Source organism: Python bivittatus, unplaced genomic scaffold (assembly GCF_059951505.1).
Source record: "Python bivittatus isolate LINGU-HERP-01145 unplaced genomic scaffold, Pbiv_v1 ctg000480_np1212, whole genome shotgun sequence".
NCBI classification, from domain to species: Eukaryota; Metazoa; Chordata; class Lepidosauria; order Squamata; family Pythonidae; genus Python; species Python bivittatus.
The window spans coordinates 68,154,970-68,182,183 of NW_028277075.1; the positions used below are offsets into that span (position 1 = coordinate 68,154,970).

The following is a 27,214-nucleotide window of genomic DNA, read 5'->3' on the forward strand; positions in this document are numbered from 1 at the left end:
AAAATATTATTCTTCTGTTGAGCTACGGTCCATCCTTGGAATGACTGCTTGCAAGCTGTATAGCTTTTGAAAGTATTTTTATTTTTAAAAAAAATAAATCATGTACAATACTTGGAAGAGAAGAGAGGTAGTGCAACTCCCCAGGTCCTGCAACATCTTTTGATACCACTGATTGACTGATTGATTATTTATTTATTTATTTATTTATTTATTTATTTATTTATTTATACATCATATTTATGTGGCCGCCCATCTGGCACAAGCAACTCTGGGTGGCTTACAACGTTATTTATGTATTAACAATGACTAATTTCTCTACAATTACTAATCTAATTGTAGATTAGTCATTATGCTAATACTAATTACGGAACCCTTCTGATTGAGGAGTTACAGTGCTGCTGCTCTGGTTCTCCTCCTAACTGCTGTCAAACTGCTGTCCAGGTGCCTGGAAGCTGCTTGGGTCTGTAAGGGGAGGAACAGGGAGAAACTCAGTTCCAGCAAGACAGAATGGCACTGGGTTTGAAGGTCTGCTGATTCCAAAGAGATACCATCTTTAGTTCTGAATGTGGTTCCATTCCCCAAAATAGAACTGGTTTGCAATTTGGGGGCCCTGTTGGATTCCCAGGTCCTGCTTGAGAAGCGTCTTGTATATGGGGCCAAAAGGGTCATAGCTCTTCTTCTGCACCTGGAACAAGAAGCTTTACAGGCTGTCAGTCATGCCTTCATCACCTCTTGACTAGAGTACTGCAGTGTACTCTACATGGGACTGCCCATGAAGAGCATTTGGAAGCTACAGCTAGCCCAGAAAGCAATGGCTTGAGTAGTTATGGGCATGCCTCAGTATGCTCGTGTAACACCTATACTTTGAGAGCTGCCTTGTGGGTGCAAGTCAAGGTACTAATTGTCACCTTTAAATCCCTTCATGGTTCTTGGATATGTGCAAGACTAGATACCTCAAGACCTGGACATCTTCAGGACTACCTTCTGATAATATTTGCCCACCTAGTAAGATCTAGTAGGGCAGACCCTTTATGTGTCCCCTCGATCACAGAATGCCACTGGTATGGATCACAGAAATATGCCTTTTCACTCACTGCTTGCCTTCTCTGGAACAGTATCACCCAGACATTCAGGCAGGCCCTTTCTTCCTGATTTTCACAAAATCTGTGAAGACTTGACCATTTCATCAAGTCTGGGGGCAGGACAAGGCTGCTGTGACCATCTCTTTGGACAAGTAATTATTTTTAATGGTGTTTTTTAGAATATTTGATTCCCACTGTATATGGTGGTTTTATAATATATGGTCTTGATTTTGATTTTTGATTATTATGTATTTATTTTAACCCAAATTACAGATTTGAGGAGTTGTAAGCTCCTCAGAGTTGATTGATTGGAGCGAGTTGTAAATAAATAAGTAAATAAACTAGTGATGCCAAAATAGCAATACAGTGGAACCTCAAGTTACGAATTTAATCCGTTCTGTGACTCTGGTTGCAACTCGAATTGGTCGCAACATGAGGCAAATTTTCCCATAAGGTTCAATGTAATTACCGTTAATCCGTTCCGGCGTCTGCGGACCACGTGTCAGGGGCGGAAAAACGGCTGCAGACCATGTGGCATGGCGGAAAAATGGCCGCGGACCACGTGTCAGGGGCGGAAAAATGGCTGCGGACCACGTGTCGGGCGGAAAAATGGCTGCGGACCACGTGTCAGGGGCGGAAAAATGGCTGCGGACCACGCGGCAGGGCGGAAAAATGGCCGCGGACCACGTGGCATGGCGGAAAAATGGCCGCGGACCACGTGGCAGGGGCGGAAAAATGGCTGCGGACCACGTGGCAGGGGCGGAAAAATGGCCGCGGACCACGTGGCAGGGCGGAAAAATGGCTGCGGACCACGTGTCAGGGGCGGAAAAATGGCTGCGGACCACGTGGCAGGGGCGGAAAAATGGCTGCGGACCACGTGGCAGGGGCGGAAAAATGGCTGCGGACCACGTGGCAGGGCGGAAAAATGGCCGCGGACCACGTGGCAGGGCGGAAAAATGGCTGCGGACCACGTGGCAGGGGCGGAAAAATGGCTGCGGACCACGTGGCAGGGGCGGAAAAATGGCTGCGGACTACGTGGCATGGCGGAAAAATGGCCGCGGACCACGTGTCGGGCGGAAAAATGGCTGCAGACCACGTGTCAGGGGCGGAAAAATGGCCGCGGACCACGTGTCAGGGGCGGAAAAATGGCTGCAGACCACGCGGCAGGGTGGAAAAATGGCCGCGGACCACGTGGAACGGGTGGAAAATGGCCGCGGACCACGTGGCACAGGCGGGAAAATGGCCGCGGACCACGTGGAACGGGTGGAAAATGGCCACGGATCCGGTTCATAAGTCGAGGCGAGTTCGCAAGTCGAGGTAAATTTTTGGGGCCGGAGCTGGTTGTATCTCGAAAAATTCGTAAGGAGGGGTGTTCGTAACTAGAGGTACCACTGTACATGCCCAATGATGACATCATCCAGATGCTGCCATTACTTTGTGTTCTGACAAAATACTTACTGTGTGATGCTGTACTACATTTATATTTTTTGGTGAGCAAGAGTTTGCCAAAGCTAATTATTGCTAGTCTCATTCATGTTCTCAGCCAAGGAAAAAAACATTGACAAGAGATTGCTTCCTGAAGAAATATTTCTAACATGGCCTTCTTGTCATGTGATAGCCAATTCTATTTGTAAAACTCAGTGGCAGGAAAGAAGTTCCTTATTTTAAAAAAGGAAACAGCCTACTTGACTCCTGGTTTGCTATGTCTCTCCATCTTCACTCCTTATTGTATGTGTGTGTATGCGTGTCTGTGTATGTAACTATGGAGGGATGAAACTTGTGTTGGACCTTCTTGAGAGGAATATATGTCAGGGGAAATAAGGGACAACTTACCCATAGTGTCCTTTTTTGTAATCCTGAACTCATTCATCTCTTTCTTACAGCCAGGCCCATATTGAGGAGGCCAGGCAACAGCTCCAAAAGCAACCAGTGGTGGGACAATGGAAGCCTCTTGCAACAACTAACAGAGGGCAAGAGTTACAACCCTCAGAGCCTTCTGTCAAGAGCCTGGCAGGTGGGGATGAGAACCAGTCAGTGGCACAATTGAATGTCTCCCGCTTGCGCAGCTCCTCAGTAGAAATCCGTGAGAAGGGCTCTGAGTTCCTGAAAGAGGAGCTCCATAGAGCTCAGAAGGTAAGGTGTGAGGTTAAGAAGGGATGGCGAATTTGGCCACTAGCCCAAAACCTACCTGTTGGCAGGTACAAGGCATATGCTCCGATGTTGTGGCTCAGGAGGTCTATAAGCTTCATCTGAATTGCGCACTGAGAAATAACTGTGTTTTTGTCCATCTGCATTAGGAAATTGATGCATGGGGAAATTGACATTTTGTCCTGCCGCTCTGCTTGTCTTTAGGTGTTTGTGAGCTCCTATACATTCATTCCATTCTATCAAAAACTACTTCATGCCAATTCAGTAGGCAGTTGCTGAGCAGGTAAAACACTAGAATACCATTAGGAAATTAAAAAAGAAAACCAGATGATTTATTTTACAGTATTCCATCTTTTTTTCTACTGTGTTTTTACTGTATAACATACGATTTCCCGCATACTCTGTGTGAGTTCATACATATATTATACAAGGCCATTTTATATTTCTGATTTTGGTGGTTTTCTAAGTAGAGCTTGGACGAAATGTCCATTTCTGAACTTGGTTTCATGAGTCTGATGCTCTTACAGAACCCTTACTGCTTCCTATTCATAAATGATGATCTGTTGCTTTTGAAGCATGGACCACTATGTCATATCGATTCTGGATAGTCTAGACTGCAGAACTGATAGGCTACAAGGCTAGTGTTTTCCATAACAAAGTATCAGAACTGGAATTTGGGGTGACACACTTCCCACCTTGTGCTGATCTAGGCAAACAAGAATTCCAATCTGTTGCTTCTCTAGATCCCAGACTCTGATTTGACACCTGTTTTTCTTCCCCCTCTTTCCAGCTCATATGGTCTGGCTCTGGATCACAGCTGAAGAGTTTAGGTAGTCAGCTGAGTGTCTCATGTTGCCTCTGGTTGCCCCTAGGGCGGCCCAAATTAGGGTGTGCTGTTTTGTGGGTTTATTTTCTTTATACTCATATATTTGACAACCTGAAGTGGAAGTGGTAGGAAAGTGGAGCCTAAGCTCCATACTTTCTAAGCCCTATGTCCACATCCAGCTTTTGCCATTGCCTTCTTTAGTAAAGATTTTTGGCTAGCAGGCCCACTAAACTTTTTGCTTGAGGGTTTGGAAAACTACTTTCAGTTATGATGGAGAACACTGAAGTGGATGGGCTGTTGACAAGTTTCACCGTAGGGTAGTTCTGTGTGTGTGTGTGTGTGTGAACTAGAATGCCTATAGGGAGTCATTATCTCTTGCGTTCCCCCTCTGCAGGAGTTAAAGTTGAAGGATGAAGAATGTGAGAGACTCTCCAAAGTCAGGGAGCAGCTGGAGCAGGAACTGGAGGAGCTGACAGCAAGCTTGTTTGAGGTATTGGCACTTTCTTAACTTGAACTTGGTACCCAAATCCTGAAGAAGATGGTGTGCATCCTTTAGAAATCAAGTCCAAAGTTGAGCTTAAGTAATCAGCGTACACCTTTGAAGACATCTATATGGGCATCAGAATCCATGCATCTCTTCTCACCCACAAAATATGCTCTGATAGTCTTTTGAAAGCCATGCTTGTCAAAAGAGCAGAATTGCATGTTGGCTTTTTTTTTTTTCTGGGCTCCATTATTTCAGATTATGCATGTTTTAATAATTTACCATAAGCAGTCCCCTTATAGGAAACAAACATGTTGACCCTGGTTATTTCCTGGAACTGTATACTTTATATGTCCAGAAGAGCTTTACTGTGTAGGAGCAGTAAAGCTTGTATTCCACTAGAAGAAGTTAGATCCAGCAAAAGCCACACCATGTTGTTTCTTTGATTATGTAGGCCAGCACTAACAGGAACTGGGTGTTTGCAAAAGAACACTGTCTCCTCAGTTAGCAGAGCAACCATTACTCTTTCCCTAAAGTCAGCAGCATCCGAGCTGGTGCCTTTTCTGTCTCGTTACCCTGATGGGTTCTGTTCCGCATAGGAATGAAGATCTCTCATTTTGCATGGATGCATAGCTTTTTTCTGGGGGGTGCGGCTATCCATCCATGGGCCTCTCTGGGTCAGAGAGGTATGCAAGCCGTACTTTTGCTATTGAACACTAGCTAAGGATGAGTGAGAAATTTACTCAGTTCACATATTTCAGGGAATTTACCTAGTTTGCTCTTTCTGAATTCTTATGTGAACTGAAATGCTGAAATTTGGAGTTTGTGATGCACTTTGGAACTAAAAAAAAAATGGAAGGATATGCTGTAATGTTTCATAAGGGGAAAAATGTATTGTAAAAATGTACACAAAATTTTGTGGAGTTTTTTTTTAAAATCAAAATTGCAAACTGGCCATAGTAGGCCAAATTTCACTCAGGCTGGAAAAATGAAACATGGAATATAATGTAAGTGGATTGATTTGCTCTAACTTTGAACAAACTTGAGAGTAGAGAGGTCGGCCTCTGCAATCCACATCTAATACAGGTAGTCCTCACAACAGCCACAACTGGAATCGGCAACTCCATCACTAAGCAACGCAGTCGTTAAATGAAACATCACATGACCGCATCTGACTTATGTCACTTCTGCTGCGGTTGTTAAGCACGATGTCACGTGACTGCATCTTGCAACTTACTGCTAGCTTCTCCATTGACTTTGCTTGTCAGAAGCCAGCTGTGAAGGTCGCAAATGGTGATCATGTGACCACAGGGCGCTGCAACTGTTTTAATTCAAGGACCAGTCATAAACTTACTTTTTCAGTGCTGATGTAAGTTTGAATGGTCGCTAAACAGGACAGTCGTTATCCGAGGACTACCTGTATGTAAGTGTGTGGTGGAAAGGGAGGTTGTGCTCATCGGTTTGGCAAGATCTTATTGATAGAAGATACTCAAGGATAAGACAAGGTAGTTGTCTAATAAGTGCTATATGGCTTCAGCTGAATACTAAATATAAATTGAATACTGAATACTTTGTTTATTTTTAGTTTGTTTTTAGGAATTTTATGTTGTGTTCTTTCAAACAAATTCTCAAGGAAGATTAAGAAAATTACAGTAAAACATGCAAGCAGAACTCCACATATTATAAAAGTAGTTTAAAATTGTCAATCAAACATAAAGCTCTTTGTGTGGCCTGCACACTCTAAATCATGTGAGGACCTAATTTTTTGTATTGGTGAAGGGGCTGGACTAAGAATAAGGATTGGCAATGACTTTTCAGCTAAGAGGATTTACAGTATATCAGCCCTATCCTCTCAAAATTCCAAAGTATTCTATGGCAGCCCCCATTTAGGTCTGATGAATAAAAGATATGTCTCAGTCCAGTATTTTTTTTTAAACCTTGTAATTAAAATATTGGGTGTATTTTGGTTGTCCAGAAGAAAAAGGCCCCAGAAGAGGAACTGTCACCTGAGAACATATGGTACGTATTGCCATCAGGGAAAAATTGCCATATTATATGATAACCACACCTGTACTTTCCACTGCTTTTTATGGTACTGCAAACCACGTGCACAGCTGCCACCAATTTGTAGTACATAAAAGTGATGGATATGACGACAGAAGACAAACAGCAAAAATTAACCTTTGGAGAAGAAAATGGATGGAATGTTTAAAAAATTCAGGCTTTAATCTCAATGTTCCTACTTTCCATGTACTAATTTTCCACCTTCCACGCTCATTTTCCACCTTACCCTTTCCTCATGAAGCCTGCAGCACATTCTTCAGGACTCACCGATCACCACTGATCCTGAGAAAAGGTGTGCACCCCTGCTCTATGTGATTAAATGTTCCTTATTTTAATGTGGTTTTTCTAGAAGAGTCCCACATATGTTTGTGTTGGTTCTTACCGGTGGCAGTTTGGGAACAGACATGCTTTGACAGGTGGACCTCCATTCCATCTTCTTCTTTAAAAATTGGTCTTGTCATTTTTGAGAACCTGATTGTCTTGTACAAAAGTGTGTAACTCCTTATATTTTGTGCTGTCTGCCGCAGGAAGCCCACAAGATGGTTCGGGAGGCAAACACCAAGCAAGCGGCATCAGAAAAGCAGCTGAGGGAGGCCCAAGGGAAGGTGAAGGAATCCATTTCATACATTGCCTCCATTTGTACAGTTGTGGCGACTACAAGACCATATCTACTGAGCATATCCCCAAAGTCCATGAGCCTGACACTGAAAGGGAAACTTTAGATATGGGCTCTCCACATGATCTGGATAGCAGACCTGCTTGTAATAGTTCCCAACTGTGTGAAGAGAGTGTGTATGCATACACAAGTGCTGGAGCAGGCTTTTCTTTTCAGATGGGTCATGCAGGTAGTCGGGACTATTTGGGTGTAGAACATTTAACGCAGTTCCTTTCCTCTTCCTTGTTGGAGGCCACAGGTCAAAAAGTCTTTTACATGGCAAAGTAGTCCAAATCAAGCAGTTTCACAGGAGCAGGAAAGCAAATGTTGGATCATACAAAGGTGTTTCGGAGGGGTATTTTTAAAATGCATTGTCAGCCTGTTGCCTCAGTGCTAATAACTGTAACAAAGCCCAAGCTGTTGGGACATGTTTCCTCAGTGAGTGCTTGTGAGGATTGATGATAAAGCAATTAAAAAAAAAAAAGCAGAGTTTGTAACAACTTCAGAAAAATGAAAACAAAACAGCTAAACATAAATGCACTCCAATCAAAAAGGGGAATCCTCTGAAATCAAAGACCTGAATTTTGCTGAAGCGGGAGAGTTGTCTCTCGCTGTCTGAAAGCTCATGTTATTTCACGTGTTTTGGGAAGCAGAGATGTAAAATGCTTTCCATGCAATTCTGGCGGTCCCAGCTCAGAAACAAGTCCTGCTGAGTTTGCTGGGAGCGTAGGGTTGCAGCCTTAGTTGGCATGGCAAGACCAGAAACAGAGGGGCGCCCCAGTGCCTTGACACCAGCCAGAGTTCGGAGCGTATGCAGAAGGCAGAGAAGAGATCAGACCAAAATGTTCTACTTGCTGAAGTGGAGACTGATTTGTAACAGAAGACCGTTTAGCTCCGGTCTAGCAGTTATACATTCAGAAACACATCCGTGCAAAAAAAAAGAAAAGAAAAGGACCAGTTAGCATAATCTAGTAATACATTGTCTGAAGGAACAGGATAAAGCCTAGCTGTTGGATCCATTGTGAAATTGCCCTTAATGTCAACACCTTCATCTTAATCTTCATCCCCAAACTATCCATGGTAACAAGCCAAATAGGTCTCATCCCATCCTCTGGGGGAGCAGAGAATAAGTCTTTGCCTCCAGCGTGAGAAGCCTTCAGGTATTTGAAGAGTCTCATCCAACCAGTTTGTGCAGGAGAGGGGATACCAAAGATTAGTAATTTCTCACTGATACATCAGCTTCCACAATCCGTTTCTTGATAACTTTAGAAGAACTTGCTGAACTGGAACTTCTTGTGTATTCAGAAACTCGGAGGCACAGCTAAGGATTTGTGAAAGGGATTTGTAGCTGTGGAGTAAGAGGCTGCCATTGTAGTGTGATTATATAGCGCCATCTGTTGGTAGAGCTGAAGCGAATCACCTGAAGGGCTTTCTGTGCTGGGAAGGGAAATCAAGAGTGTGGCCTTCTTTGCATAAGCCTGTTTTGTCAGTATTTGTATAAATAAAAAATCTGCACCAAGAAAACTAGATATTTGTATATATGTAACTAATAGTATGCAAATCTGTATATGTCCTATCCTTTCACTATATTTAGTACTCTTGGTAGTTAGGATCTGGGGGGAAAAGTCTCTATAAAGCCTATATACTTAACCTTTGGGAATTGTCCAAGGAAATAAGAGCTACATGTAATTTAGAGGAATTAGACCTAGTAGCGCCTGAACTCAGCTTCCTGTTTGCTTCAAAGAAGAGTCATGACTGAGTGGTTTAGTGAGCCATTAAATGTTCTCCTGGACATGGCATAATCCTGGGACTAAGGCTTTGCTGATCATTGCTAATGGCTCTTTGTATCCCGCCAGATTGACATGCTGCAAGCAGAGGTGACAGCCTTGAAGACACTGGTGATAACGTCAACTCCTTCTTCTCCAAATCGGGAGCTGCACCCACAGCTTCAGAGCCCCACCAAAACAGCCTTCAGGAAGGGACATGGACGCAACAAGAGCACCAGCAGCACGGGTGCAATCACAGTTGCTGGCCAGAATGCACCCCAGGAGCCAGTCAACAGTGAATTCAAAGAGGTGGGTAAATGTGATCAGTCAGCAGTCTAGCTTGACGCCCTGGGAGGAAGCAAAATATTATCAGCTACACTATGTGTGTGTGTGTGATGGGGAAATGGAGTAAGATCAGGGATCTGGTGGAAAAGTTTGTTTTATCTTGCACTCACAGACCCTGCTTCATTGCAGAAAGTGATGAGGACTCTTTTATTGATCTACTTTGATTAATTCCATGGTTCTGGTTGGGTTCTTTTGGTGCACTAAGTCAGAGTCAAAGAAATAAGCAGTAATTATACTGTGACTGGGAGTGAAACAAGCTTAAATATAACTGGAGTCAGACATGAGAAGCATCCTGTTAGATCAAATCTTGTAGCTTCTGACCATGTTGGACTAGAGTTCCCAACATTGTTGGGGAATGGTAACTTGGTAATTCTGGGAGTTGCAGTCCCAGTACATCTGGAATAGACCAGCATTAAATACTGTGGCCACCTTTATGAAACTTCTAGGGTGGGATATTTCTGCCCAAGGTCTTTTATGTCTGAGGTCGTCTTCTTTCTAATCTTCTGTCCCTCTCACACCATTTTGCTTTCTCTCCTTGTCTTTATCCTCTTTTCCCCTTCTCTCTGCCCTTGTCACCTATCTGTCTTGCTCTCCCATTCCTTAAAGTCTGGGGTACCCACTCTCCTCTCCCTGCTGCTCTGTATCGTCCCTGCGAAGGCGATCCACATCACCTATGAGCCAGGCTGGCGGTTCCTGGCAGCAGACTCTCCTTTCTCCTCTCCTCTCTCGCGGCAGGTAATCTCTCTTAGGGTGGGGTGAAGTAGGGTAGTTCTGCGACTAGGAAGGTAGGCTCAGCTATTTGGTTACAGCACTGCCAACAAGATTGCTTTGGCTGGTGAAGGTGGTCATGAAAGTCTGAGGGGAGCTCTTCTTCCATACAGACTGTAAAGAGCCCTGTCCTCCTCCTCACATTGGCTAGATTAACTATCCATAGTAGGTGTCTCCAGAAAGGTTGGGATGCAACATCAAGCCAGGCTGGTTAGAAAGTTCTGAGAGTTGCAATCCCAATCAGTCTGGCTGGAGAAACTGGTTTAAATTATCTTGAGGAAGGATCAGTTCTTGGGACAAGAAATACTTTTTGGATGCACTAGCCTCTAAACACCTCCCCCTGTTCAGTTTTTTCTTTAATACTAACAGACATTTGTTTGTTGTTGTTTTTTTGTTTCTCTAAATGTTTCCCCCCCCCTTCCCCATATGGGTGCTCTGAAGTTGTTTCCTGGTCTCAGGTGAGCAATCTCTGTATCTTAGTGCTTCTATGTTGTCAGTAGAGACTTTTCCTTGGGGATGAGGAGCTTCATTCACTGCTACGTTCTCTTCATACTTCCCGACGTGTTTGTGTTTTGCTTTTTTTAAAAAAAATGTATAGTATGGGCAGGAGAGGAGGAAAAATCTTCCTCAAATATTCACCATTGGAACTTATTATAAACTTTTTAAAAATGCAGCTAGGCATGTCAGAATTTAGTTACTTCTGATTATCATGGTTCTGCCTTATATTCTGGAACTTTCTAACCCTCTCCAACATTTGGAACAGAACGTGCTGGGAATGGTTGGCAGTTTTCTATCTGAAAAGAGGTATTCATAGATTTTGAGGATTTGCCTTTATTTAAAACAAAGATCTTGCAGTTTTATGGCAGTTCTGTGGGCTCAGGTTGAAAAACCTAAAAGCTGAGAATGGATCCTTACCACAAATCAAACACAAGCATCTAACTTGGTCACCTTTGAAAAGGAGAACTTTCAAATTTATGGAAGATTGGAGAGTCAGTGGCTACCAGTCATGATTGCTGCATATTATGTCCAGTACTGGAATCAGAAATCCCAAATGTTTAGCAATTGCTAAAAGCAAGAGTGAAAGGGGGCTCTGCAGTCATGTCTTACTTGTTTCAGGTTTCCCAAAGGCATCAGGTAGAGCTTTGTGGGAGTAATCAGCATACTAGACTTAATCCACCACAGAATGTTTAAAATTCTTTTATTCTTAAAGGGTGTCTACAAAAGTCAAGCACGAATGTCTTCTTTATTGGCCCTGTTTGCCTGCTAATGCAAGCCATGGGTACTTAATCTTATTTATTTGCTTGTTTAAATATTTATTTACTTACATCTTCACTTACTTGTCAGATAAATTTATAGCCACCACAATTGACAAGACTCTCTGAACTTGTGAGTCTTCTCCCTGTAGTCCTTTGTCGGATGGATACACTACTAGAAAAGGGGACTCTTGCATTCTGCCTTTTCTTCCTAGTGTGTCTCATTTTGTAGCAGTCACAGATTCTTCAGAACCTAGAATGCTTCAGCTATGAATTGTTCCGGAATCGGGACCCTGATCCACACAACCAAGTAGCCATGCAGTCTTTTGGAAAAACCCATTTTCCTCAACATTGGTGAAGGGATGCTTGCTTCCTGGGATGGGAAGTGGGTTCCTTTTGGTGAAGTAGGGGGACAACTTTGCATTGGACTGAACTTCCCCTTCTTTTCATGGAAAAGCCATGGAATTTCCTTAATAGCTAACTTCCCATTCAGTGATAAAAGTTGTATGATTCAAAATACATATCACTGGTTTTGAACAGTTTAACTTTCATATTGGCAATAGTAATAAAGTTAAAGGAGAGGTATAGTTGAGCTGGCTAAGGTTTTCCTGCCCTTCTTCTGGACCTGTTGGAAACAACTGATTTGTCATAGAGAGAAGCAGGAGATTTTGCTTAGGCCCCACCCTCTTTCCTTGACATGCTGCTTGAGTATGAATGCAGATCACAACCTATACTAGGTTGCTTCCCCATAGAGAAGGAGGGAACTGATTTTCACACATGATATGGCATGTGAGTCCCTGTACACTCAAACCTTTATAGGCTAATGACTTTGGTTACATTATTGGGGTACTACTGTAATCTATTGATAGAGGATATATTGTCACCTGATGCTATTCCCTCTGTCATGCCCCTTTCTATAGTAACTGCAGCAGGAGGTAGAACTGCCTGTGGTTGGCACCTAAGTCACATTTATTCTACTTCTTTGTCTTACCAGCTGCCTAATGAACATGATGTATCCTTGGAGAATGTTTTGGATTTTGTAGAGGAATATCTACTTCCTTCTCTGTCTTTGTGTGTGTGTTTTTCTCTCTCTAGTTCTCTTCAATAGACTTCCATTTCATGATTTTCTGTCGCTGCAGATGGATTCCATCTTGTTTGCAGAATTCCAGGCTTGGAAGGAGTCTCCAACGCTGGATAAATCATGTTCTTTTCTCAAGAGGATTTACCATGAAGATGTAGGCCCTTGCCTGGACTTCACCAAGCATGAAGTCAGTTTAAAGATGAGTTGTTCAGAGATTTCTGAGAGATGAAGGTGCTGCTTCCTTGTTGACCTGAGTTCCTTGTGTTTGTTTTCTTTACTGCAGCTTTCAGAGCTGGTTCAGGCAGCTGTGGAGCAGAACACCCTTACCATTGAGCCAGTGGCTACCCAGGCATTGCCTGTAGTGAAGGTGTCAGCCATTGAATGTGGTGGACCAAAGTAAGCTCATAACAGCTTTCCAGCTGCTTTTTCTACTCCCCCTCTTCCTCCACAGATGCACCATTAGTCTCTAACGTGCTACAATTGCACTTGCCTTTGTAAGACATGGTCTTCTGTTTGGTTGTTCATGGAATCTGTTTTATTGAATTGTTGTGTATCTTTCCTTTCAGTTTGTACTATTTAGCTACTGTTTAGCATAAAAACCAGAAGAGAAACCAAAGGAGGGAAGGCATCAGTAATAGGAAAGGGGATCAGATTACAACAATATAAGTATTATTGGCAACAGTCAGTAGTTCTGCTGGCACTGAATTGACTTAGGAAGGAGTTACAAAGGATGATACCATCATTGAGAAAGCTAGCAAAGCTTGAGAAGGTTGTGGCAATTCAAATGGAGTGGTATAAATTGACTCCAGTATGCTGAGTTTGCACATATATCAGAAGAATCTTCCTCTGGCCCATAGTTTTGTAGGGACTTAGTTTTGTGGATACAGCTGTCGTCATGTTGTGGCCTGCAAGAAGCCTATTTCATTAGCTGTATTCTGATTATTCTTTTCTTGGACTCCAGCTGTGTCTGTTCAGTGTTCTGTCATCTTTTCCACATCTGTGTATAATCTGGCACATTTGAAGAAGGATTTGTACAAATGTTTGAATTGTTAGTGAATTGCTGAACTATTGTACTGTTATGGTTCTTTTTCTATCTGTGTGTACATACTTGTTGGAACCCTCTTCCCCTGTTTCTGACAGTAAGTTAATAAAGCAGATAAACAGAATTTAGGTTCTGCTGTGTCCCCATAAAAAAAGAAGTTTAGAATCTCGATGCTGGCATCAGTATCAGAAAGGCCCTGATTGTTGGAGCTGCTTTTCTGATCTTACATAAGGAGGTGGAGCTAAGCCCATGCATGGGCTATGTGAATTGTGATTGAAGAGTCTGTTTTTACCCTGTTTGGTGTTTCATGTATGTGTTGTTTTGTTTTCTGTTTTTTTGATGCTTTTATATTCTGATCACTGTTAACCAGCCAGTCACAAACTTGAGATGGGCAGCCATATAAATTGAATGAATGAATGAATGAATGAATGAATGAATGAATGAATGAATGAGTGAATGAGTGAATGAGTGAATGAGTGAATGAGTGAATGAATGACAGCATGATAGAAAAATAGGGCTTCTGGTCTCTACATTTGGAAGAATTTGCAGGGGAGAATACATTTCCTGGGGTCATCTCTTTTCTTTATGAGCAAAAACTGGGGCAGGTGAAAATTGTTTTATGCTGGTGCAAAGTAAGAACTTGACTGAAGGGAAAGGGATGCGTATCTTCCAGTCATGGAACTCAGACATTAAGTGAGCCTGTGAGATACGATTAATTATTGCTGATGGTTATCCCTTAAGAGCCAAGTGACATCAGGAGACAAGGCTTCAATAAAAGCCCCAACTTTTGTGAGCAGGAGATAAGAGATCCCTGCTCCTCATATGCTCCTGCAGAGAGGGGGGAAAAAACGTGCAGGATGAACATGAAGCATCAGTTCACCTTACAAAGTGGTTTGGGAGATAGATAAATAGATAGATGATAGATAGATAGATAGATAGATAGATAGATAGATAGATAGATAGATAGATAGATACATACATACATACATACATACATACATACATACATACATACATACGATTTGATCTCTACATCTACTATTTGTACACCACTCTGGGCAAAGGGTCCAAACTGGCTGGAGCTGCCCAACTGTTTTCTTCCATCAGACTGGAGGGCTACTAGGCAGTTCATCTGTTGTACAATTCCCCCCACCCATTGCAGGGTGGCCCACAAGAGAGAGTAATTACTTACTTTAGGCCCAAGAAGGGGTATGGACCAGTCTGCTGGGCTGGAAATAACTTATCCTTGAGACAGGTATTCTCTTTGCCCCATTTCTTTTAAAGCTTTAGGAATAGTGCAATCCAGAATTCTTCTACTCTGAGGTAGGTCTTGTTGGTTTAGTGATAGGTATAGGATTGAAGCCTAAATACTTTAGATGTTAATGTTCCTTCAGTGTGAGCTGTGCTTTATACATGCATACCACCATTAGTCCAAGAAGAATGAATGTTGCCATTTTCACCCTAATAGTAGTTTCAACTTCTTATTTCTTCTCACAGTGGGTTCCGGTCCCAAATTATAACGTAAGTTATTTCTTTTAAGCCAGTGAAAAGGTATTTACTCTATTATTAATAAGCTACTAACTCAAGTTGTTACTAACAGCTTTGAAATTGGTGCTATCAAATAATTTGTAAACATTTGGGACACTGACGGTACACCGTATAATCTTCAGTTACAACTGTCTTTAAAATGGTTGGTCTCCATTCCTGCACTACTGGATATATAAGCCCAGAGGGATATTTTTGGTTACTAACTGTCAACTTTCTCCTGTAATATTAACTTTACTTGGCTTTCTGAGTTGCTGGTACCTTCCCAAATTACATAGCTAGACTTTTTCAAATGTCAAACTTTAATGCAAGAAACTTTTAGCTGCCTACTGGTGGCCAAATAGTCAATTTTTCTTCTTTTCTGATTTTTTTTTAAAGTTACATTATTTATAAATATACAGAAAGAACAAGGACAACATGCAACAAATATGAATACTTTTAAAAGATACAATTGTTCTAAAATGCTCGTCTTCGTAATGATAATTGTGTTGATTCAGGGGAGGAAGAGCTGACAGAATGGAGGCACAGTATTTGTAAATGCATCTTTATGAGCCATCAATTTCTTAATATTTTTATTTCTAGTAAGGCCAAATTCCAAACTCTCTGCAACCCCTACAGCAACGACATGTTGAAACTGAATGCCAAGAAGTGTGCTTTTCAAGCAAGCTGCAAATAGCAAGAACAGAATCAAAGTTTGATTCAACAGAAATATTAATTAGCCTCCAAGATTAAAAACAAGAAGTAGAAGGGCTGCACAAAAACAAGCTATTTAAAAGGGTGGTTATAATTTAGATCAGTGTTTTTCAAACTTGGCAACTTTAAGATGTGTGGACTTCAACTCCCAGAATTCCCTAGCCAGCATGCTGGTGAATTCTGGGAGTTGAAGTTCACACATCTTAATGTTGCCAAGTTTGAAAAACACTGATTTAGATCCTCAGAGTTTTAGCTGGCAGAAAAGGAAGGTCTCCTCCCAGGAGATAATACTGTAATCCCTAATATGAAGGTGCCAAGTTTGCAGTCCATTTCTAAGAAGAGAAAATTGTACTGAATTGAGTTGAACTTCTTTGCTAATAAGTATGCTAGCTTTATAGCCTTAATATCTTTTAGGATAAATTCATAGTACAGAGAATAACTAAAAGAGGTGACACCATACTATGGAATCCTTTAACAAACAGGTTCTAAAATTACAAGTTCCCTTTAGCATTCCTTATATTATTATTATCGCTGATGCAAAAGTGAAGGTCTTTGCTTTTGGTTTGCATTGTGGTGACCAGCATCATGTTCCCTCAAGGCCTCTAGATGACATCCTGCTTGACTTTTTTCCATTCCCACCTCCCCTTTTACAGGAAATGTGCTCTGAGTGGTCTGTCCCGAGCCTGCAGGCATCGCATCAAATTGGGGGACTCCGGGAATTATTACTACATTTCCCCTTCCTGCAGGGCCAGGGTAAGTTCTTACAAGTAATGCCCCTGGCAGAAAATGATCTAATCTTCAGCCTGATACCATAAATGTGAATGCTTGCAGAAGAACTGTGTTCAGCTTGCTTGCATTTGTTTTGCCCTTGCTCCACCACCTTTGTTATGTACCTCCCATCTGAAGCCAACAGAGTCACCTGGCATCTTAAAGACCGAAGACCATACTATAGTCTGTGCTATTCATCATCTGTATTGAGCAGTGAGTGAAGATATTAGAAGACTTTGTAATGTTGCAGTGTTTTTATTCACTATCTATTAATCATCTCTCTCTCTCTCTCTCTCTCTCTCTCTCTCTCTCTCTCTATCTCTATCTCTATCTCTATCTCTATCTCTATCTCTATCTCTATCTCTATCTCTATCTCTATCTCTATCTTCTGTCTATCATCTCCCCAAATGTTTTTCATGTTAGGCTGTTTTTTTAAAAAAATGATGCACAATTAAAGTAGAGCCTTCATTCACCAAAAGGTTGAATTGATTCCTGGGATACTTCCTATAGTGCATATAGGTGATAACACCTGGCAGGCCATGGCTGATCTTAGAAATCTAACCAGGGTCAGTCCTGGTTAGTACATGGATGGAGACCACCAGAAAATCCCAGGCCCGTAGGCTAGTTTGAGAAGTCTTTTTTTTTTTTTAAACCATCTTGGAGGAGGCAAACTAATTCCATATTGATGCTGAGAAAACAAAATGGACATGTCCATGAAGACACCAGAAGTTGAGCCTGGTTCCAGAATGACTTTAATTTTATGTTATAGTTGCCAGGGACTTCAGTGGATAAAATCAGAGCCCATCCACAAACCCTATCCCTCCAATTTTCTGCATGTGTAGAAAGCACAAAGAAATAATGTCATAGACATCTATTCCTAACCACAATGATTACCAAAAATGATGATACCTTTTCCTACTTGCATCGTACACTGCATGCAAGTATGGAGGGGCAAGGTTTGCACCACTTGCCCCCTCCTGTAGTTGTCTATGAATCATATCTGTACATAGAGAAAGTGATTCTAAGGGGACCAAATTTTTGTGACGGAGGAGGAGTTTCCAACCAGGGCTTGTGGGCCAGAAATCCTCCATGCCCTTTCTAAGGATTTCAAGCATGGCATTGTGCTCCTACCATCCCAGGTTTCTATTTTCATTTCTAGCCAATACTTAAGATGAGAACTAGCAGTTCCAAGGCTGAAGAGGGCTGTTACATAAATGTATCTCAGTCATCTCCCAAGGTCAACAGAACTATTAATTCAGGAAGAAGCTTAGTGTTTAAACTATAAAGCACAAATTTAATGTCTGTCTGTCTGCCTCTGGGTTCTTTGCACTGCAGTGGACAATTGGTGGCTTGTGAGGCTTCAAAGTGTCTAATGTAGCTGAATCATGTCTGGGGATCTTCTCTCAAACTTAGCCAAGAGCTGAATTATGGGTTAAATATCTGGAGACTTCTGATTTCCTGCCAGGCCTTGGTGTATAGTCTGACAGCAGCTGAGCATGCAAAGGCCACTTGGTTTGATTTTTTAAATTTGGGATTTTATACATATCTGCAAACTTAGGGCTTCCTCTGAGCATGCTAACAGTAATGCTCGGCTGAACATTTCTTCTGCATTTTTTTCTACCTTTCTCATTCAACTGGATGAAAATGAAATTGTTCCTCAAGGGCAAGCAAATTTCCATGAAGTCATGGGTGGAATGAGATGTTCTGCTTTCCTACACTTCAATCCCCAAAGAGATCAGCCTCCCTGGTTTCTTTAACCTTTCTGCAGTTCAATACAAAAGAGAAAATAATCAACCCTTTCTATATAATAAGCCCAAAATACACGACAAAAGACATTAGAAAGAAATTCTAAAATATTCTGAGAATGAGGTAGAATAATAGAAGCCATTTACTGGGTTCCAGGAGAAGAAAATGTTCAGGAAGTGGAGGACAGATTTCACCTCAGTATTAATATATCTATACCTATACACTCTTGTATATATTTAGTATAAATAATAAGTGTGCTTATAAACAGGTGTAATGTTTGTTCTCTCGTTCAGATTACAGCTGTGTGCAACTTTTTCACTTATATTCGGTACATCCAGCAGGGACTGGTGAGACAAGATGGTAAGACTTCTCTTCTCCTTTTCAAATGTGGAGGTTGGGCTCTTCCCTTTATAGCTAGCTCACCAGGTGCCTAACCAACCTATTAGATTATAAGTGGGACTGCCAAATCACTCCAAGCATTTTGGAGATTTGATAAAGGAGCATTCAAGAGAGAATTACTTTTTTTTCTTTGTAAATGTTACCCAAAGCAGGTAGAAAAGAAAGGTAATCTCAGTCTAGCTGTACAATTAAATGCGTGGTGGGTTGAAAAGTTCACATGCAGTAGGTAAGTGCATAAAATCAAGCACAGAACTGCAGAAATAAGATCAGGAAGGTGTATGTGATGTTAAGATCCAAGTTGGGATTTGATCCTGGCAGAATTTGGACTGTTTTTAGGCCAGTATATTTATTAATAAAAAAACCAGGCAGGGGTTCAACATATAGATGCCTTCCATTCAGTGAGGGGATAAGTGTGTTGGTGTAATGGGCAGAAGGAATAACCTTGAGAACAGGAGGAAGAGCCGCAACCAAAATAATGCTCAGATAAAAGAAATCTGAGTCCGGGGCAGAAATGTAATTTGAGAAAGTGGAGGGCTGACAGTGGTGGAAAAAGGAGAAATCATACTGTTAAGCAAAGGACAATGGTAACATCCCTCCCCCACTCTTGGTCCATGGGGAAGTAGCATTGCTAGTTCGTGGCCATTTTTGTGGGGCAGGGATTATGCTTTTGTGTTAGTGGATCATAGATGCAACACATTAACTCCTCTACCTAGGAAAGGGATCTCTCACTAAAATATGAGGTGGCTTTTCCAAAGGGAAAGGATAGGTTCCTCAGATACTTCTCATGGCTCCTGATCATTTGACCATGATGGCTGGGCTGATGAGTATTGGTCCAGAAGTTCAGGAGAGCACTAGGTTGGAGAAGGCTAGCCCAGAGCAAGCAGGTTTGCCTTCAGCCACAAGGATTTCTCATTTGCTTCCCTTTTTAATCTCTTTGTTTCTCTTTGACCCACAGTGGAATTGATGTATTGGGAAGTCATGAGGCTCCGGAAGGAAATGTCCATTGCCAAATTGGGCTTCTATCCCAGTGAGATGTAAATGGAAAATGGTGATCAGGAAGGATATTTTCCTACAGTTATTCTGTGGACACCCAGAAAATTGACAACAGAATGTCTGCTCATATTCAAGATGGCACAATATTAATTGAAAATGTAACAAGCAGGGGCTTTCCCTATTGAGTGACTGCCTCAGATTCCTGAGAGCAACTACTCCAGGCATATTAACCCATTGAATATGAGCTCTCTGGCGCTATGGAGTGAGGCCATGTTGGGACTCCTTCCTTTTTTTCTATGCATTCCTCCTCAGCCAGTATATAATATTCTACTTAAAAGCCACTATATGAATATATATATGTATGTATGTATGTATACATATAAATATATAAAAAATATTCCTGAGGCCTCGGCTGGACCTTGGGCTCATTACCCGCTTGCTACTCTGAAATCTAAATGCTGTTGGTCATTGCTGCATAGATAGAAAGATAAACTCTGCTGTTCCAGCTTTCCAAATGCCAGCACCCACTGAAAACTGTCTTCCTTGAGAGTTGTGAAGTGCAGACTCCTCCAGTATTTCTTAAGAGCCTGAAAGAAGTAGCCAGGAAAGGCATAACTAATGCTTTTGACTCTGGTTGTAGCTCAGGGTTTGCCTTTGAAGGATCCATGGACCCCATGCCACACTCTGAAGGCTGGCATTAATTCTAGGCCAATCCCAGTCATGATGGAAGAATGGGGAAGTGACATAATGGCTACCAACTCATGACTATGGACTTCTTTTTCATGTCATGGACGTTCTAGAAACAGCTCTTCCCACCTGAAATCATTCTTCCCCAAGGCTTCTCCAACTGTGCTTTGTTGCATTCAACATACTAGTCATAGATCCATTGCCATGATCTTCCTTAACCCCACATTTCAGCTGCACTCCTGGTTCTCATTAGACACTTGCATCTGGCCAAGTATTTTCTGAACTTAAGCATTCTTGTTTTGCTTTATTCACGTCCAAACAAAGATTGACCTCAGATACTGAATTTTCTAGCAAGTTATTAGAAGTTACGCAAATTCTGCATTTTTGAAAATGTGGGGGTTATTTGGATTTACTTGGTAAAACTTCAGTTTTGGTCCCAGAGTGTTGGTGAGGATCTCTCTCTTTTTGTTGTACTTTAGAGTATAATCAGACTTGACGCTGAATTTTTAAATCAAAGATCAAGATGACCTGTTGGATGTTAACAAAATAAAGCCCCTCTTCATTTTCAAGTTAAAGAAAGAACCAGCTTTCTCTTTTGGATATTATTTTGAGACTTCTGAGATAAGAACTGATACAGGCTTCCTAGAAGTCATACAATTTGCCTTGGCAGCCATTCCCTCCTACTTTCAGACAGAGTTGTTTAGTTGGTGGTTACTCATTGTGGAAGGCACCTGCTATTTCATCTTCCATCCATGAATAATGGCCATGAAACTCAGGTTTTGCTGGTAATCCATGAAGTCTCTATAACCAGAGCCTCCTGCTAGAATGAATTAGCAGATCATTTCAACTTATGTTACAGAGTGATTGCTCCACTGGTTCCACTGGGCAAATATCCCTGTTTGGAAGCAGAGTTTTGCATACAGTGTGGCTTCATTTTGTCCCCTGATGTTTGTCCCCTTTTCCTGGGTCTGGATGGACTTACCAGACTTTCAACTTTACCATCACAACAGGAGGAAGCCAAGATGGGTAGAGGCTGTCAAGTGATCATTGGTGGGTTGTGGGGATTCTCTTCTGAATGGGATTTGAAGCCACATCTGACAGTGCTGCCTTTAATCTCTGAATTGGACCCTACCATTTCTATTCTTGAGGAATTAGTGTTTTCTTCAGTTTGTCTTGAAATTACTAGCTTGATTTCACTACTACGATATGTTTATGAGCAATGGAGTAAGAACTCTTGGGTTTCATGGAAGTTACTGACTTGGGGGTGTTGGATAATGTTGCATATCAGTGGCTGTCTTCCTGGCCCTAGTTGTTGGAGTGGAACTGAAGATCTCCTGCTGCTTTGCTGTTTACTATCCCCTGGCTACTATCCTAATCACTTATAGTACCACTTGGGGGCTAAGGACTGTATACATTCATGCAGCAAATAGAAACTCTTCTCCTGAAGGATGTATTTGGGGAATATGCTGTTGAAATCATGTAACCAGGAGAACTAGCAATAACACTCCCTTTTCCTGCTGTAAGATTGCTGTACGTAATAGGACAGCCGCACCCACGTGAAAGACTAAATCAGAGTTTTAGAACTGCTTCTTTTACAGCAGGCACTGCTGCCTTTCTCATCTCACCACCCAGACATCTAAAATGCTCACTTGAGCTATGTGAGTGTATGAAGAGCAGTCGTTTGGGCCAGGGAGGCAGTTACTCATGCAGCATCTTGCAAAGACCTCGGAATGAAATTGGCAAAGGAGGCCTTAAATCTGTTTATACTCAGTGGTGAGCATGTATCTGATTACTTTTCTGTTGAGCTGTAATCAGATATGGACTTGCTTCCAGCAACATTTGCTTTGGGGACATTGACTTTCACAACTTTGCCTGCAGGGTGGTACAGGACTTGACCCATTAAGCACCTCAAAGCATTCTGGTGGCTTATATGCCATCAGCCTCCTCCAGCCTGGTGTTCTCTTGAGGTGTTAGCTGAGAACTCTAGTTCAGCCCATCTGGAAGGCAGCAAGATGGTGGAGAGTTCACTAAGGCACTGGGATAGGCAAGCAGATGATTAATTGATTTGATCTGATTAATGGTGGTGAAGGACAGCTGAAGGGTTTCCAGTTGCAATAGCTGGTCCTTGTAGAGATGGTGACTCTCTTACGAGAATGTTCAGTTTGTTCATTGAAAGGGGGTTTAGCATTGTTTTGAGTACAAAATTAACTGCTGTGAAGAAGTGTATCCTCTAAAATCTCACATCTGCACAATAGGTACTTCTCACACCAAATTCATTGCGAAGGCCCCCAGTTTATTTCACACTGGCTGGAGGTTCTGTACTGTAACTATTTACTTATTAATATCTGGTCCTATAAGAGATGACGGAAATGATTATATCAAGATGGCTTTGCTAGCTGCATCATTTGCAGCCAACTTTTCCCAAGTTACAAGAAGCGCATTGGTTGCCTGAAAAGAAAAAAAAAGCTCTTGCATATTACAGGCAGCTTTGAATCTTTTCTCCTGGTTGCATTACTCTCTCTTCCTTACTTGTATGTTCCTATTCTAATAACATATGCTGATTTCTATTTAATAAATAGACTCCAATGCTGACATGAAGCTGGTCCTGCCTTTAGAGTGATTTCTTTTGAAGTCTGCATGTTTTCCAGTGACAAAATAAACCAGGCATTACAAGCAGAATTGGTTGTGTATATATTAGTGTTGAAGCTTGAATTATTAGTTTTACTGCTTTAATAAAGAAACATCACTATGCCAAGTGTTTTTCCATACAGGCACCAGCAGTAGAACCCAATTCAGCTCACTTAAATACCCAAATCAGAATTGCACCCAGAACAAACCCCTGCCTAAAAAGCACTGGTATCTCCACTGGGGGTCAGAATGACCTGTCAGTTGGGGTATGACACAGTTAAGGACCAATTAACCATGGAAAGGATGCATATCCTGTTCAAGCTGAGACATCAAAGGCACCTAGCCCCAGAGTCCAAAACAATCCCTTTTGGCTTGCATAGTTCATAGTAAGACAAACAACCAAGGAGGAAAGTAAAAGCAGTATCCACTGACAATACCTTGACAGCGTTCTTTATTTTAGCATAAAAAAGGGCCTCACTTTGGATCAGAGGAATGGAAGAGGCACAGTCTGTACAGATTAACTACTTTTTCTATTAACTGCCTGCCTCCTCAAATTTCTTCCCATCAGATATTCTGCTGTGCGCTTTCCTGATGAGTCTCCCTTTGTAAGCATGCATCTGGATGAGTAGAAAAAGAGCTCTTTGTGCAGGGGAAAGAGAATGACTTGAGGTAGAAAATGGCTGTTTCATTCAGAACACACCCCAAGCATGCAGATATGTATTGTCCTCTCTAGGACTGAGCCTGGACTGATGTTTTTCTGGCATTTTGCTTCCTTGAGCACGAATCCTAAAAGCAAGGAAAGGGGATCTGTGAAGGACTTGTTCACAGGGACATTCAAGGATCTCCATATGCATTTGAATGTACCCCTTCCCTATTTCTTGGACAACGGACAGTGAGCCATCCTTTGATTTTATGCTCCTCGGAGTATTGCAAAATTCAAGACAAAAATTAACTGATCAGCTCACATTCTGATAGGCAGTTGATTGTCTATCAGACGTATGAGTGTCTCAATAATGAGCAAATGTGTTGAAATTAAGTAGCTGCTCATCTCTGTGCCGCCTAGTTCAGTACAGTTGCCCTGGCGAAGATTGTTCATGGCTTTCCTAGTTTTCTTTTCTCCAGTCATTCATGTGCTGTATGTTTAAAACTGCAGATGAATGTAGGCGTGGGCTTGCACACAGCCTGATGAATGAACCCATATGAAACTCTATAGATCAGAAAGAAACTGCCTCCCTGGCTTTAATTGGATTCTAGCTCCTGGTGTTTCCTTTTTTTTATCTTGCCTGTTCAGAATCTCTCTATATTTGTGGGCTCTGGGTAATTGTGAAAGAAAGTGAGAACTGTGATGAGCAATTGGCATTTTTGGAAGAGCCTGAAACTTTACTTCTTTTTTTTTACTACTTAGAACAGCCTGTTTCTTCCTGTTGCCTCTTAGATGCATTGAGCTTCAACTCTAATAATCCCCAAGCAGATGGGGTTTATAGGAGTTGGTCTAATGTATCAAAAGGACAATTAAGTTGGGAAGATTGGCTTTCTGGTTCTGGTACAATTGTAGTGGGAGCTTCTGGAACACTCTTACATGTAATTGCTAACTCCTGGAACTAAATCCTGATTGGGTTAGCAATACTATAAAAATAAAGGGTCCATTCTTTATTTAAAACTTTTTAAAAAAAGGATATTAAAGCAATAAAGTGACAGTGATTGCAAACTCTGAGATGCTCGATCTGAAGAACCATGTAGCAAAATTTCAAATGAGTCGGTCTTTGATATGATAATTCCAAGAGCAACAATTATCAACAGGTAGTTTCATTTTCTTGCTCAGGAGCAGCTAGGAAATAAATGATACAACAAGTGTTCATGTGTGCTGGCTGCTTGAATATAATATGCGGATTAAAATCATGGCTCAATCATGTTCTGGGCTGCAGTAATGCTATAAATGGGAAAAAAACTGCAGTATGAAAAGTCTGGATCCCAGAGAAACGCTGAAGGAAGGGAAAGGAGAGTTTAACATGCAGCAGATTTCCATATCACACAGGCTGATTTCCCTATGCCCATCATAAAGCATCTGTGTTTCAACTATTCACTTCTTGAACAAAAACTACAATAATAAGCTACTCAAAGTAGGAGCAAAACAAGTCAAGGGCTGGGTTCAGATATTGCTTGCTCTGGGATGGGTTTGATTGAATTTAAGTGAGATTTATTTCAAGGAATCATATACAGGATTATAACATATCTTGCACTGTTAAATTTTTTATAAATGGCTGGAAAAAACATTCAAAACAGTAGAGTCAACATGAGTGTCATCCCACCTGAATCTCTGAAGGAAGCCAGGTTTGTGCAATGATCTTAAAATAAAAATTACTGGAAACAACACAGAAAAAAAATCCAAAAAGCCACAGTGAGAAATAACAATTTGAGCTGTCAGTAAACATTGTCTAGAGATGAAATCAGTCACGTTCCCTCTCTTTGGATCTGCATTGTCATAGCCTTTTAGAGAGAGTGCAGCTTATTTATAGCGATAACCCTCTCCTGGGAGCCAAAAAATTGTTGGCTCTCAATCTCTACTTGCAGGTAGATAAGGGACGTTTACTACTTGCAGCTGTTGCCTTCTTATGTTCTAAGTAATCCTCAATTTTTAGCTCTTTAGTTGGTTTATTGAAGGAAGATGATTTAATTGATGTGCTCACTAAAGGGATTTCAGTCCCATACCATTTTGAACTCTTTCCCCTGCACAGTGGGTTTTGTTACCTTTATTGAGTCCAATTAAACCATCACAAAAATAGTTCTGATGCGGTGGCCCAGCAGCTTAATGACGCTGAAAGTTGCTGGCCAGAAATGGTCGACACTTCAGCGGTTCGAGCCCAGCTTTGCGCAGCAAAGTGAGTTCCTGCTTTCTCCCCAGCTCCTGCCAACTCAGCAGCTCGAAAACTTATGTGAGTAGATAAATGTGGACTCTCACTCCGGTGGGAGGAAAAATGCTGGCAGCGCCCTGCAAAGGAGACGGGAGCAGTTGCCGGTAACACAGAAGCCACGCATGCCCAAAAAAGGTGCGAAGCAATGGAAACCCCGCCTCCTGCGCTCGCCAGCTGGGCTCTGCTCTAGGAAGGAGGCTCTGGCAAACCACTTCCTTGAAAACTGCATGGACTCGTCCAGGCAGTCGCCGCAGAATCGGTAACGATTGAGTGTGGATTTAAAAAAAAAAGATACTTGCCCTGTTGATGCTTTTAGATTTTTTTATTCAGTTGGTGCCTCAACTTTTAGAGGTATTTTCAGAAATTAAGACATGCTTTCAATGTATTGTCACAAATATGGTGTTGAAAAAAAGGGGTTCCATTGATGCCAGTTACAGCTGTGGCCAAAGAAATGGCAGTGAAAACTTGGCCCCCTGAACACAACACAAAAGAAAAGCACTTTTAGGGCAGGTCCTATATATCTTTTACATGGACACAGGAAAAAAAAAATTTCCCAGCAGGAACGTTAGTAGTTCTACCCTTCAGTCTAGGATCCTCTGCAGGAAATGAAATGATCTATTAGTGGGATTCTAAAAAAAAAAAAATGTCTTTTTGATGCCACTAGGCGGATTTGCATATTTACAACTGTAGTTTCTATAACAATAACACATACCTAAATAAGACATTTTCCCTTTGGGTTTTTTACCTTGATTGCATTGCTGGGGGATGAGCATGAGTCTTTGGTATCTTCAAATCCTCATGTTGTTATTCTTCTAGCTGCTAAGGTGGGTTTCAGGCATGGAACATCATTTACTGGTGGATCTACTTCTTTCTGAAGAATGGGTGCAGGGGACTGTTGTTCTACCTCATGTCCTTGGGCATATATCATATTTTTTTTAATGTTAATAGAGATCTGCACTAGTTTTCTTGCATTTCCATTGGCCAACACTTAAGGAAACGGTTGAAACTCTGAAACAGTGTTTGAAGTGGTTGAGTGTAAACATACAATAGAGAAAGGTAACTCTGGAAACACAGCTGGGAATACTCTTGGATTTAATCTTTTTAAAATGGCAGATCTAGGACAGCTCTTTATTCATTCTGTCCCTTTATGTAGAAACATCAGATCTAGCTTCAGTTGTTGTTCTGACCACCTCCAAGTTGGATTGCTGCACAAGATTTTATGTAAGAGTACCTTGAAAATTATCTGCAAGTTGACTCATTGGTTTCTAGACTCAGTTCAAGGTACTGGTCATTATCTTTAAATTGTTTAGGAACAGAATATCTCAGATG

The 27,214-nt window shown here is 41.6% G+C and overlaps 1 protein-coding gene across 6 annotated transcripts in view; it reads left to right on the forward strand.

Annotated features, from left to right (window-relative positions):
- LOC103049811 (guanine nucleotide exchange factor for Rab-3A) overlaps positions 1 to 22,943 on the forward strand; it is a 37,002-nt gene extending 14,059 nt beyond the window's left edge. Inside the window, exons 2-12 of one of the 6 annotated variants that reach the window (XM_088146174.1) lie at positions 2,966 to 3,215; positions 4,451 to 4,546; positions 7,132 to 7,209; positions 9,116 to 9,334; positions 9,977 to 10,105; positions 12,531 to 12,659; positions 12,756 to 12,868; positions 15,012 to 15,035; positions 16,406 to 16,505; positions 18,560 to 18,626; positions 19,621 to 22,943. In XM_088146174.1, coding sequence (XP_088002300.1) covers positions 2,966 to 3,215; positions 4,451 to 4,546; positions 7,132 to 7,209; positions 9,116 to 9,334; positions 9,977 to 10,105; positions 12,531 to 12,659; positions 12,756 to 12,868; positions 15,012 to 15,035; positions 16,406 to 16,505; positions 18,560 to 18,626; positions 19,621 to 19,703 — 1,288 coding nt within the window. In that variant the 3' untranslated portion in view covers positions 19,704 to 22,943. The remainder of the gene's footprint in view (positions 1 to 2,965; positions 3,216 to 4,450; positions 4,547 to 7,131; positions 7,210 to 9,115; positions 9,335 to 9,976; positions 10,106 to 12,530; positions 12,660 to 12,755; positions 12,869 to 15,011; positions 15,036 to 16,405; positions 16,506 to 18,559; positions 18,627 to 19,620) is intronic. The other 5 variants (XM_088146176.1, XM_088146175.1, XM_007426539.3 and 2 more) reach the window with 5 other exon arrangements.
- The last annotated feature ends 4,271 nt before the right edge of the window (positions 22,944 to 27,214 follow it).